The sequence below is a fragment of the Malurus melanocephalus genome, unplaced genomic scaffold, assembly GCF_030028575.1.
Source record: "Malurus melanocephalus ecotype Western Australia unplaced genomic scaffold, MMel_1.1 scaffold_230, whole genome shotgun sequence".
Taxonomy (NCBI): Eukaryota; Metazoa; Chordata; class Aves; order Passeriformes; family Maluridae; genus Malurus; species Malurus melanocephalus.
The window spans coordinates 861,493-874,315 of NW_026623462.1; the positions used below are offsets into that span (position 1 = coordinate 861,493).

At 45.4% G+C, this 12,823-nt stretch overlaps 2 protein-coding genes and 1 long non-coding RNA gene across 3 annotated transcripts; 1 reads left to right on the plus strand and 2 right to left on the minus strand.

Annotated features, from left to right (window-relative positions):
• The first annotated feature begins 1,240 nt into the window (after positions 1 to 1,240).
• PHYHD1 (phytanoyl-CoA dioxygenase domain containing 1) lies at positions 1,241 to 7,604 on the plus strand. Its single transcript, XM_057374621.1, has 11 exons — positions 1,241 to 1,323; positions 2,138 to 2,296; positions 2,815 to 2,890; positions 3,021 to 3,068; positions 4,423 to 4,478; positions 4,661 to 4,723; positions 4,819 to 4,840; positions 5,201 to 5,329; positions 5,848 to 5,964; positions 6,112 to 6,238; positions 6,423 to 7,604. Exons 1-11 carry the CDS (start codon positions 1,291 to 1,293, stop codon positions 6,466 to 6,468), a joined length of 876 nt encoding a protein of 291 aa, XP_057230604.1. The 5' UTR covers positions 1,241 to 1,290; the 3' UTR covers positions 6,469 to 7,604.
• On the minus strand, positions 6,163 to 12,779 carry LOC130578497 (uncharacterized). The gene is made up of 3 exons (XR_008965892.1): positions 12,725 to 12,779; positions 10,907 to 10,984; positions 6,163 to 6,220 (listed from the first exon to the last, which is right to left on the minus strand). It is a non-coding gene; the product is annotated as an uncharacterized LOC130578497 (long non-coding RNA).
• On the minus strand, positions 8,462 to 10,921 carry DOLK (dolichol kinase). Its single transcript, XM_057374620.1, has one exon. The coding sequence runs from the start codon at positions 10,887 to 10,889 to the stop codon at positions 9,318 to 9,320; it is 1,572 nt and encodes a 523-aa protein (XP_057230603.1). The 5' UTR covers positions 10,890 to 10,921; the 3' UTR covers positions 8,462 to 9,317.
• Positions 12,780 to 12,823: the final 44 nt, after the last annotated feature.

The following is a 12,823-nucleotide window of genomic DNA, read 5'->3' on the forward strand; positions in this document are numbered from 1 at the left end:
TTGAGCTTCGTGACATTAGAGACTGATTTTTGTTTTCCCCTCCAGGTTTGTAATCCAGTGATTAAAGTCTCTGGGAAAATTTAGCTTTTTAACCTACTGAATTCATATCCTCCTGTGTACAGGGAAAAGCCTGAAAACAAATTAAAACCCTAATTTCCACTTTATTAAAAAAGATGGAAAAGTAATAAGATGCAGAGGGATTTTTATCCACAATCGATTCCCTTAAAGAATGGAAACCTAATTAATAAAACAATCTCTCTTGAAATGGATTTTCAGTTGCTAGAATATAAACACCTTTCTGCGAGCATTTTGCATTCCTTCCTTTTGTTGGTCTTTCCTTTGCCTGGGTGAGTGATGCAAGAACCCGCCCCCATGGTGTTATTTTTGTGGAGTGCTGCTGCAAGGGTGTTTTCAGTGTTTCCTGTAGGAGCAAACACATTTTCTTCTAGAGAGAAAAACCTTCCCCAGAGTTTCCCGAGGGGAGGGATGTGTTGGCTGGGAGCGCCACCGCTGGGCTGACAACTGTTCCTCCCTCTGCTGCCTTTYAGACCCACCTTCTGCATTTTCTCTCTCTGGTTTAAACTTTGGGTGGATTTGGCTTTACTTATTTGTAAATATTACATGGACTTCCAGAGCTGCAGGAGAGGGAACTGAGCAAGTGAAAGTGTAAATTACCAAAAAGCAGCTGTGAATGAAAACAACAGAAAATATTCTCTATGGGCTCTACCAAATCCTCAGTGAAAGCTCTTTAACACCCTTCAGTCTGTTTGTCACCTCCTGGGTTGTGGAGCCCTTTCAAGGGATGTGCTGAAGTGCTGGCTGGRCTCACTAACTGAGCAAAAAGGGCTCTGTAAGACCTGAATCAGTACTTTATAAATTTGTTCTAAGATATTTAGATTGCTTCATCCCACTTGAATCTTGTTTTACATTCCCTTATCTTACTTACCCTTGTGATTACCACTTTAACTGTCCTATTTTTAAACCCGGGTTATTAATTAAAAGTGATTCCTCCTTAGAGCTAAAATGTTAATCAAATTTGTGATTGCACTTGACTATAAAATTTTTGTGCACCACCAAGAGCCAAAGCAAAACTGTGCAGCYGTRAATGTCCCTGCCAGGAACAAAGAGYCAGTGACAGGAACAAAAAACTCTGGAGCTGTGCAAGAGTCCAACTGCACTGGCTTTTATCACATGCTGGGACAAGGATCACGTGGAGAGGCGGGGAGTCAGCCCTGCAGAGCCCGGGTGGCATCGTGGTGTTGTGGTGGGATCTGGGGAGCTCCTGCCCTGATGGCATCCATCAGCCAGCAKCAGATCCAGAAGGTAAGAGCTGCTCTCCGGGGAGGGAGCGTGTCTTAGTGCAGGCAGTGACACTGTGTGTAAGACACAGTCATTGCTAGTTAACCTGTCTGCAGGTCTTGCAAAGATCTTCTTTACAAACAGTTTATATTCTGCTCAGCTTCGTGTACTAAATTAATTTCAGAGTGTGAGTGTTGTGGCTACAAACTCTTCCCAGGGGCAGCTTCTCCTGCAGAGCTCTTGGAGGGATTTCTCCTGTGCCCCTTCTGTSTGTGCTGCTCATCAGCTCTCATCCCTGAACTCGAAATCTTCCTGGCAAAGGATAATCTCCAGGGTATTCTATATAAAGAAACTGAGTTCACTGCCAGCAGAGTTCACTTCATTTTGTAAGGGATTGTGTAGTCGACTGTGAGAAATCACCCAGGGATTTTTTCTCCTTAGAGTAAGCAAAGCTTTCCAGCTTGTAAAGGAATCTCATTCAGATTTGGCATACAGGTAGACTGCCATGTTTGCATTAGTGGGCTTGATAATTGAACAGCTGCTGGTTACAGGTCTTAGATAAGATATCCTTGAGCCACAGAAGGCTCCAGTGAAGAGATGATCTCTGCTTTGTGTAGACAGGGATTGAGGTAGATTGTTCTTACCTGTCTGGAATCTCAGCTTGTTAATGAATCTTTTTTACAATAGAAGCCCCTYCTGAAATTAAGAACATGCTGCTGCCTGGCTGCAGAGCTGGAGCTGGGATGATTTTCATCCTGCAAAGAGCCAGAACTGTTTTCTCCTTTGTGCTGCTTCCCCCGAGGACTCTGGGGAAGAGCAATCACCCCGTCTCTTCCAGTTCCACAAGGATGGCTTCCTTGTCCTGGAGCAGTTTTTCAGCGCAGAGGAGTGTGACAGCATGAGGAGGCAGATCCAGAGGATCGTGGCGGAGATGGAAGTGCCGCCGCATTGCCGCACCGCCTTTTCCACCCGGGAGGAGGAGCAGCTCCAGGCGCAGGTACCCAGAGGGGCAAGGTACCCCCGCTGGAGCGCTGGAAGGAGCAAGGGAAAAGGCTGATCAGGGTTCACTCTGGGGGAACACGACTCTTTMTTCTAGCTGAACATAACACCGGGAGAGGAATTTGCTCTCCAGCTTTCTGCACGTTTGCTGGACTCTTATCTAGAGTCTTATCTAGAGTCTTATCAGTGTGTGGCTCTTCTGTGCTTTCAACTCCTGGTAGCCACYAGCAGCTCTCACAGATCACTTTGTACATGTTCTGCAGACAGATTATTTTCCAGGCAGCCAGCAAAAGAAAAGCAAGGGTAACCTCTATGTGAGAGGTTCTTGTAAAGCCCTGACCAGCACCAAGGCATGTAGTTTTGTGGAAAGCTTTCTCATAAGTGATTTTTTTCACTGTGTTTGGTTTATGCTGCGGCTCGGTGGGGAAAAAGATGCAGGTGAGTGTTAATGCTTTGATTGAAGATTCATTTGTTTTTACAAGGATGCTGTCTTTACTGGGCTCTTATCCCTGGCAGGGTAGCTCGGATTATTTCCTAACCAGTGGAGACAAGATTAGATTCTTCTTTGAGAAAGGTGTTTTGGATGAGAAAGGTAAGCCCTGGCCTGAGTTTACCACAGGAAGGGGATGGGAGAAGGGTGAGTGAGGGATCAGGGATCAGTTTCCAGCACAAGGAGTGATTCCTGCTTAACAAACAAAATAAATTCTGGTTTTGTTTTGTAGGTAACTTYCTAGTTCCAAAGGAGAGGTCCATCAGCAAGATTGGCCATGGTATGTTTAAAGGATGGGGTTTAGAGAGGGATGGATAAGAGATGTGGTTTTTCAGACAGGAGGATTTTTCCAGATTTACTGTACATCACTGTCTGCAGTTTCTCTCCRTGCTGCCCCTCACTCTCTGCTCTCAAAGGACTTAATCTTCTGTTCCAATCCTTTTCAAAAACCCTTCTCAGAGGTTTTTCAGCGATGAATAGCTCAGAGTCACTGACATGCGAAAGTTTGGACTTCAGCCCTTGGCTGTTTTATGTAAGAGATTTACTCTAACAATTCACCACCTGAGACTGCTGACACTCAGTACAGGCCAAACTCTCTCCTGTGTCCTGGGCCACGCTGGGTTGCTGATGCCAGAGCTACCTTCCCTCCTTTGGTGTCCCCAACACCTTTTCTTTATCCTCACTGCTCTCAGTTTGACTTATTTCCTCTCTCTGAGCTTTTGGACTTGTGTTTTGATCCCTTTTGTTTTCAAATAATACATGGAAAATGAGAGCAGGATTCCCTGTGCCTGCAAACACATGAACTTTGTTCAGCTTAAACATCACTACAGTTCGAAATTCAGTACTAGGAGTTCTCATTCTTTGGTTTTCTCAGAAAAACACTCCCCCCTTCCCAGGCCCACTGCCATTCTGTCACACTTCAGCTTTTCCTCAGGGGAAGTGAAAACAACTGTAGATTCCTGCTGACCCAGCAACTTTAACAATTCAAAAGCCTTCTCTAGACCTATTCTCTGTAATTATTCCTTTTGGTCAAGTCTCATCTCTTGCTCGAGAGCAGCTCCTGCTGGACCTGGGCCTGTGTCCTCATGGCAAATCTGATCAGGATGAGCTGGAGGCAGAGGTCTGAGTCTTTGCTSTGTGGATTTGTCAGAGCTGGGTTGTGGAATTGTCTGCATGGCTCTGACCTGCTGGCTGAGGCTCTCTGAAGGGCACCAGAGATGAGCTCCAGTTCCTTTTTGCAGTACTTCACTTTTYTGGGAGGTTTTAAGAGGTGTGTTTTTAAAGAATGAATTCACCCATATGCCTCAGGGTCATGTGTAAYGGTTTCACTTGTGTAATAAAATGCTGAGCACATAATACTCCATTTTGTTCACTCTGTTATACACTGCCTTTTATATGTGTGTGGTTTGTGGCCAGGGAGTGATTATATTTATGGTCCCTAATGATGATTGTACAACCTGTAAGTGTCCTGTGACCTTAGGTGTGATAAGCCACGTTTATCCAKCTTGGTAGGAATGAAGATTTCTGGCTGCAATTTATCCTGCTTGGCTGTGGTGTCTGCAGCTCATCACTGAGAGCTGCCACATTCCCTTGGCTTCCAAAATCTTCAGTCTGAGCCTTTTCTTTCCCCTTAGCTCTTCACGCTCATGATCCTGTCTTCAAGCAAATCACCCACTCCCCCAAGGTGCAGGTGAGCTGTRACTGCTTCCTACTTTCCTGGGGAAAAAAAATTGTGGAGTAGTTAATTTTAATTTTCTAGACTCCCAAGGGTAGTTATTTTGTCAGTAAAAGGAAATTTWAAAATCTTCAAAGTATAATGTTATATAGTGTGTGGAAAACTGCAAACATAAATCTTGGAAAGTTTTCTTGCAGGAATTGGGAAGAAAACTAGGCCTTGAGAGACCAGTAGTTGTGCAGAGCATGTATATTTTCAAGGTACAGTAATTCAAGTTGTCACTCAAGAAATAAGACCCTGTTAGGTGGCAAGCTGTGAAACGCTTCACACATCACTTTTTTTTTTTTCTTTGCAGCAACCTGGCATTGGTGGTGAAGGTGAGATTTGTGTTATCTCTGTATCACACTGCAGATAATGCTCCTTTAGGGAAGGAATATTACCAGGGAAAAGACTCAGAATCAGACTTAAATCTGTGAGTTTGGGGGTTTAAACTTTCTTAAAATTATTTTTAAAACACACATTTTTTTTTCTGAAAAGTTTCTATAGCATACAGACCTTGAACAAAGAGCTGTTTTCACCTTTGCAGCAGGCTGAAAGGTGGTATTTTTATGTAAAATTTCATCTGTGTGATAGATGGGTGGGCAGGGGAGGGCTCTGAGCCAGGRAGATGCAACCCCAAAGTCCTTCTAGAGGAACTGAATTCCATTAAAGACCCCAATGGCAGTCTTTCCTTGCAGTGACCCCACACCAGGATGCCACCTTCCTGCACACAGAGCCTCTGGGCAGGGTCRTGGGGTTCTGGATCGCCCTGGAAGATGCCACACAGGAGAATGGCTGCTTGTGGTTCATCCCTGGCTCCCACACCAGTAAGAGCATGTGTGTGACCACTGCTGGTCACCAGCACAGTCCTGCTTTTCCCCACCTCTAGTRCACACAGGGCAGCTTTAAACTACTGCTCACCTCATACATTCACTCCATGAGTGTAATTATAGTGCTCYTCAGATTTTAAGGCACTCATTCCTCAAATTCTGGAGCCAGCTGTACTCGTATCATGTTTTATGCTCCTATAGAAAGCACAAATGGACTAAAGGTTGGCTTTGCATAAGAGTGTGAGTATTTGTGTTCCTAAGGGTCTGTTGCAATGCACAGAAGAGGCCAGAAAGGCAAACAAAAGGCAGCTGTTTATCTGTTTCTGCCACAGCTGGAAAATCCTAATTCTCTGCTGAATGAARAAGACCCCACCCAAATTACTAAGGAAAGTGTGAATATAGTCATAATAAAGTTCCTATCATTACCAAGACAAATCACTGATATTGTTCCTTTGCTGTGCTGAATGTAGTCAGGTGTTTAATTTCTGTGTGTTTGTTTATTCTGTGATTTGCAGATGGGATTACCCGGAGAATGGTCCGTGCAGCTTCAGGTGCCTCAACGTGTGTAGAGTTTGTAGGGTCAGAGCCAGCCTATRATGACAAACAATTCATACCTCTGCCTATAAGTAAAGGTACAAACACCCCCAAACGTGGTGCTTCACAGCTCAAGAAAACACAAGGGAGCTAAAAATGTATTTTAACTCTTGCACCTCCCCTTCCACTGGAAAGCCAGAGCTCATCTTTTGGAAAACAGCAGTSCAGGTGATTCTTTCCCATAGGTGGACTCATCCTTATCCATGGTGAGGTTGTCCATAAGAGTGAACTCAACAGCTCGGAGTCTTCCCGCCACGCATTCACCTTCCACGTGATGGAAGCCAAAGGCACCACCTGGAGCAAAGAGAACTGGTAAGGTTGTGATCCTCACAAGTGGCTGAGGAAAATGGAGCCTTTCCAATGCAAYAGTCAGGATAACTGTTGAGGGTGTTGCCTGTTACAGTTTGTTGGTAGTACCACAGTTGGTGTTGATTTTGTATCTGCAGAACTGGAACAGCCTCTGAAGTTTTGCTTTTACCTTTTCCTTACTCCCTAGGCTCCAGCCAACTCCTGAACTGCCTTTTCCATCRCTCTACACCTGAAATTAGTGACTGGCTTGTGGAGTCAATAGCTGATCAATACTCCTTTCTGATTGTTCTGATGTATGGTCTCTTTAAACCCAACCTTCACTAGATCAGCTCTCAATGTTCATTTAYCCTCTACCTTGGAACAAAGATCATTATCACAGCCCAAAACCTGCAGAATCTACTGCAGCAGGAACCCTGCCAGTGTGAGAGTAATCACCCAGTCCTTTTGGTAGGGAAACACCTCCAGTTTTGAAATCAGACCAGTCAAGACCATTGCAAGTTGTCTGGGACTAGTTACTGTGTATTTCTCCCTGCGGATACTCAGTATTTTCTGTTTAAGAGATTAAGTGCATTCTCAGCTGATTGACCCCAGCAATGCAGGGGAACATGTCATGGAGAGAAGGCTGACTTTCCCCCTTAGGTCACTCTCATATTTTTGGAAATAACAGTGATTTAAAACAATCTTCTTGTGGAAAATGTGAAGCAGGAAGTCTGYTTTTTAGAGCCAATCTTCTAAGCATTCCTGGCAAACTGTAGCTGAGTGTTTCATCTCTTGGTGTATTGATTAAAAATATGACACTTCTTAAAGATTCATGCTGAAATGATGGAAACAAAGAACCTCAATCAAACTTTTTATACTTAAATAAAAAACCTGACATTTTCMTTTTCATCTCCATCATCCTTTCTTTGAGGAAGACACAGTGTGACCTTCTCCCAGCAGATGGGGACATTGTGAACTGGTGAGCAGTTGGAACACTCAATATATGCAAGCACAATYTCTATCCCCAAAACCTCACCAAACCCAAACCAACTCATAGCAAGGAATGTTTGGAAATGCAAGCTGCATCTGAGGCAAGCTCCAGCCTGTGTCCTGAGCTGAACAGAACCTGTGTCAGTGTGATTTCACCAGCACTGGCGCAGTGGCAATCCTGAGATAGGAGCCCAGTTACCCATGCAGGAATTACATCCTAAGGCTGCTCAGGGCTGGGGTGGAGTGAATCCAGATGCATCATTTTTAAAAGTAAATTGGGGAGCTCAGTAATGGCAACAGCAGGAACGCTGAATGCAAAGTTTCTGCATTGAAAAACTACATTTTCTACAATTTGTTTAAAATGTGTGAGCAGGGCGGAAGGAAAGCAAATTTCTCTACCCTGCTGCTATTTATTCAGTGGTGAAGGCTGTGGGTTGTGACAGAAGCAGATCAAGCTTTGTCTGTGTCTTCCCATGAGAAGAATTAATAATTTAGAATTCTGCTGAGGAGGGATGGTTTGTCCTGATTCACACCACTACCTGCAGCATGCACAACTGTCTACTTCAAGTGCATAAATAAAATTAAAAAGCTGGATTGATTGACAGAACTTTCCATTAAATGTGAAGGAAACAGCCCAGCAGTTACTGAGTTTGGTTTTCTGCAGAGTATCTGGCAATTTACTGTGYTAGTGCCCAGCTCTGGCCAACTTTGGCATCCTCAGAAAAATYCCAGGAGCCCTTCCCAGGCAAAGGGATGAATTGGGCAATGCTGCCTCTCAGCTATTCCAGTCCTRGCTTGTTGTAGGGACACAGAGTATGGGATTCTGGAGCCAATTCTGCTGACCCAGGGACTGGTCTCACTCCACCCCTTGTCTTACTCCCAAGACACGGTCTCAGAGCTACAAGGCTACAGGACAGTGTTGTGTAAGAAACCTTGGACCTCCCCCAAAYTGTTCCCAATAGGGAATTAAAAAAGGGTCAGAAGTTAACTTCATGATGCAAACTAGAACCCTGGAATGACAGTCTCCTGCTTGGACATGTCCCTGGAGACAGGAAGAGGCAGGGAGGACATTTGTGTTTTGTTCTAATGGACACCTGGCAAACCAGTGAGAAGAGGCTGTTGCTGAAGAAGGGTTTCATACGTGAAAATTAAATGAGTTTTTTGGCCACAAAATGGTAGTTATAATTTTAATTAAATGGATTGAATTCAGTGGCTTTAGTCAGTTTCTTGATGAAAGCATTTTTGAAAATTATTTGACTGAACAGCTGGCTGAAAAAAATGTGAAAAATAGAAAAGTCCAATAGTATAAAATTTTATTGACTTCAACAGGTTTTCTGCTTTCAGGATTAATGTGTAATTAGTTKCAGCAGTGATTTTGCTTAACTTTCCCCCCATATTCATTCCAAATGAATTTAGAGATTAAAATCTTGAGAAAGATAAAACATTTTTCTTGCTAAATCAAACTTCAGGGCTAAAGATTCACCATTCTTTTAGTAGGGTTTGAAATGAGCAGTGTCTRACATCTCAAACCTACCCCACCTGTTCTGGATAAACTCAGCTGTGGCAGCTACTGAGTTTGGAGTTCTGTTTGTGGATCATGGTGTGGTTTTGGCTCTTTTTGATGGGGACTGGACACAGCTGGATACTTGTACCTGCTTCCTGTGCCCACTCTTGTTATCAAACATGCTTTACATCATGCTTATACAGAAATAGAGTTCACACATCAAATACAAGACACAGGACTCGGTACAGAAAACAAGGTACAGTACAGAGGTGGAAATATCTGAGAGATTTGCTCCTTTATTTTTTCCTCTCTAATTGACTTACCTCTTCTTCCTCTGCTCCCCTGGGGCACCCAGAAGAAACTTAAATTGGATTATTAAACACAAGTGCTGTTTTTATCAGTCACGTTTGTTGCTGTGAGAATATAATTCCTGTTTTTTGACGGGAAGAAACATGACCAAATCAAACCCTTTATTTTAAATAAGTCTTTTTCATTTCTGTTTTTAATAACTTTCTCTGCTGTACCAAAAGCTGAGAGCTTTCATTATAGTGCATTTTCTAGTACCACTTTTCTCTAGGAAGGGAGAAACCTCTGTTCCTGGAAGTGCTTCTATGCCATGAGCATGATCTGGAGGTAGAGAGGCAACAGCAGATTATCAATTTGGGTAGTGTAAGCTTCCAAAAGGGAAACCAAACTCACAGATGCCAGAATCCAGGCATAGCTGGAGTTCAGATTCACACTGCTGTCAAAGATCAGAATGAGAGCCACAGCAATGATCTGAGCAAAAATAGCTGTCATGGTCCCTTCAAAGGTCTTCTTTGTTCCTGGCCATTTGATTTCTCCCATTGTACTGCCAAAAACAGAGGCAATGGTGTCTCCTACCCCTACTGCCAACACTCCAGAGTAGGGGACCAGTGCTCCTGCCCCGGGCAAGGTGCCTTTAGGAGCACAAGATCTGGGAAACAACCACACTGGGAGGGACATGCCAAGGAGGAGATAAATATGAGTCAAGATTAGAGGTCCACTGTCTCTTTCATCCAAGAAGAGAGAGAGCAAATGCCTCAGGGTTTGTCCAAAGGGTTTGATCCTGAAGTACCGAATGTACTCCAAGAAGATAAAGACTGCCAGACACAGCACTGCAGCAACGTAGAGGAGCTGGCGGTCATAAATTAGTCCAGGAACATAAGTAGCTACAACAATGAAATGGAAATATTTCCTGGTTAYAGTCGAGGCCTGGTGTTTTTTAGATTCAGATGATCTCTTGGCGTTCTGGTAGAAAACCACACCACATGCTGAAGCGGCCAAGAGACTCCAGTACACGAGAAGGTAAAGTCTTGTCTGTGTCTGAAACAGAAACTGAAGCAGCCAGAACAAAGGGTTCCTGTGGATCAGGCGGTACAGCCAAGGCATGATGACCCCTAAGCCTAACACTGCTGTCATCATGTGGAAAAACATGGAGGAGATCCACGTGCCCGAATCCATGAAAATGAAGAGCACAGTGAAAAAYAGACCAAGAAGAACAACTCCAACAACTGCTACCAGAAGGAAGAAGTCRATGGGATCCCCTCTGCCCTCGATTACATTCAGTGAGCGCTTAATGAGCTGATTGAGGACAAAACTTACACCTCCAAGAACCAGCAGTGCTTCTCCAGGAGTAAAACATCGAGGCAACAAGTACAGCAAGATCATACTGAGGTAGACAAAAATGAGCAGCACTTCTAGAACCTCTATCACTTCCGAGACAGTCAAGGAATGTTTCATGGTGTAGATAATGACGCTGCCAGCAATACCAGTSACGATGCAGGTGTTGGTTGGCACAGGTTTGGTGATGCCAACTGCTAAGACGGACAGGAAGAGAGCGAGCAGCATTCCTGTGGAAGCCACGACGATGCCGAAGCGCTCGAAGTACACGATGCCAGCAGCCCTGCACCTCTCCTTCATCACCACCCCCAGCAAGGGGATGACCATGCTGGCAGGCAGGAGGCCGCTGTTGGCTGCCCCTCGGAACTGGAAYACAGCCCCTCCCAGCTGCAGCAGCCGGTCCCATTTGAACTGGACGTAGAAAGCCTGGACGGCCAAAGCCACGGCGCACCAGGAGAAGCGATCCCACACCACCGCGTGCACCGACAGCACSATGGTGAACACCAGCAGGGACTCCACCAGCACTGGCTTGTTTAACATGATTCCAGTCAACGTACCTCAGGCTGCAGAATCTCAGAGTCACAATGTGCTCAGGTGGCCATTAGGAAGAATTCCCTTCCATGCTACTGCAACTCCTATAAAAAAAAACAAACAAAAGCAAACAATTCAAGCAACCACTCAGACAGCTACAGTGTTTGCACAGCTGTTTTGTTCTTAAGCTCAATTTAAACTGATAGTTATGTGCCAATTGCTAATGTCAACACACAGTTGACTGAAATAGATTGGTGAGCCAATCCTGCACTTCACCTTCTCTGAGTGAAGGCTCACAGCCTACTGCCAGCTGCCCTGCAAACCAAACTTTCCTTTAAACTTTTGGACTGGAAGATAAGCAGTTGAGATAATCAGCAATAGGCATAATCACTCTGTTAGGTTAAATCTCATCTTCAAAGAATTGTGGGCACTGACAACATTGTGCAATTCTCACCAGTATTTATCGCTTTCTGGCAATCTTGATTTCTCAATGGACACATAATTTGATTATGAGCCATAAGTAAACCTCTGGCACCTTTCTGGGCTCTTTGACAGCAGATGGCTTTATCCTTTCTGACCCACCCTTAAGCTGATCAGCAGCAAACTCTTGTTAAATTCTGGCCCTCAAGTCTCATTGCCAATATCTCCACCAGCTCCCTCATGGAAGACCAAAAGGCCAGAAGTTCACTCAAGGTTCTCTTTTGGGTTTTCAGCCAGTGWTGAATGGTGACACCAGATTACAAASCTGACAAATWWAACAATATTACTGAGGAACTGTTAYAGTTTGTACCGTTCTTTAGACTGTGTGTCTGCAGTGTTTAGATATTTATGACTTTGTACTAAAAACTTAATTAGTAATAGATTGCCTTTTGGCATCCTTATTTGTATAGCCTGAAATGCTGGATTGCCAAACAGCTTCATTAMATGCACTGTTGCTACATAGCTCCATCAGGCCAAGTAATCTTTTGTTCCTGCTATTAATTTTTAAACAGGAGAAGAATTAATCATACAGTCAATAAAATGGAACCAGTCTGGGCAATATCTGCCTCCAACCACTAATAGTTTTGGGGTCCTATTCCTTGCTGTTTCTGAGCRCTGGGGAGGGAGAAACTTAAGGCTTATTTGAGAAGAGGCAGAGTCAATGTCATCTGCCAGCCAAAGTCCTCCAACTCAGTCTGGCAACATTCAGGTTGCACCCCAGCTCTTGTATCAATGGCACATGACAGCGTCCCTCACCGGGCTGCCTGGCTGCAAGACAAGGCAGAATTTCACCCTGGCTCAGGTCTCTAATGCAGCAGCTCTCAGTGTTCAGACCTGAACAATCTGCAACACCGTGTATTTCACTGCTGAATTATTTCGTTTTCTTGTGCCTGCCGCAATCCCCTCCTCCACACCTTCTTTCAGGTAATGTGAAGCTTCTCAGCACTGCCGCTCTCTCACCGYCCAGCGGGACCCGTCACCCGCCGGTTCAAGCCCGAACCGAGCGCTTTCTGCCCGTTTCGTGATCCGCATGCCGGCTGCTTTGGGCAGGGAAGCTTCGACTGAKGTGCTGCTAAACATCCGGTAGCCCTCCCCTCGCTGCAGCCCCTGCCTGCTCTCTTTCTTCCCCMTGTCCCCGCAGCGCTGCGGACGCCCCTCAACCCGCGGGCTGCCCGCGCCCTGCCCTTCTGTGCTGCTCGCCGTGTCCTCCTCTCCCCCTCAGCCGCAGCACCCAYAACCCAGTGTGCGCTGCTGAGAACCGCAGCCGCCCGCGGGAGGTGTSGGAGCCGCTCCCGGGCGATCCGCGGCTGCAGCGCGAATGCGGCCCCGCCCCGCCCGCCGCCCGGAGCCGAGCGCGCACCCACCTCGCAGGACGCCGCCATCTTGGCGCGCCGCCTGTCACATGACCCCAGAAGGGGGCGTGTCCAGGGGCGTGGTTTAGGCATAACCACGTGACGCCGGCG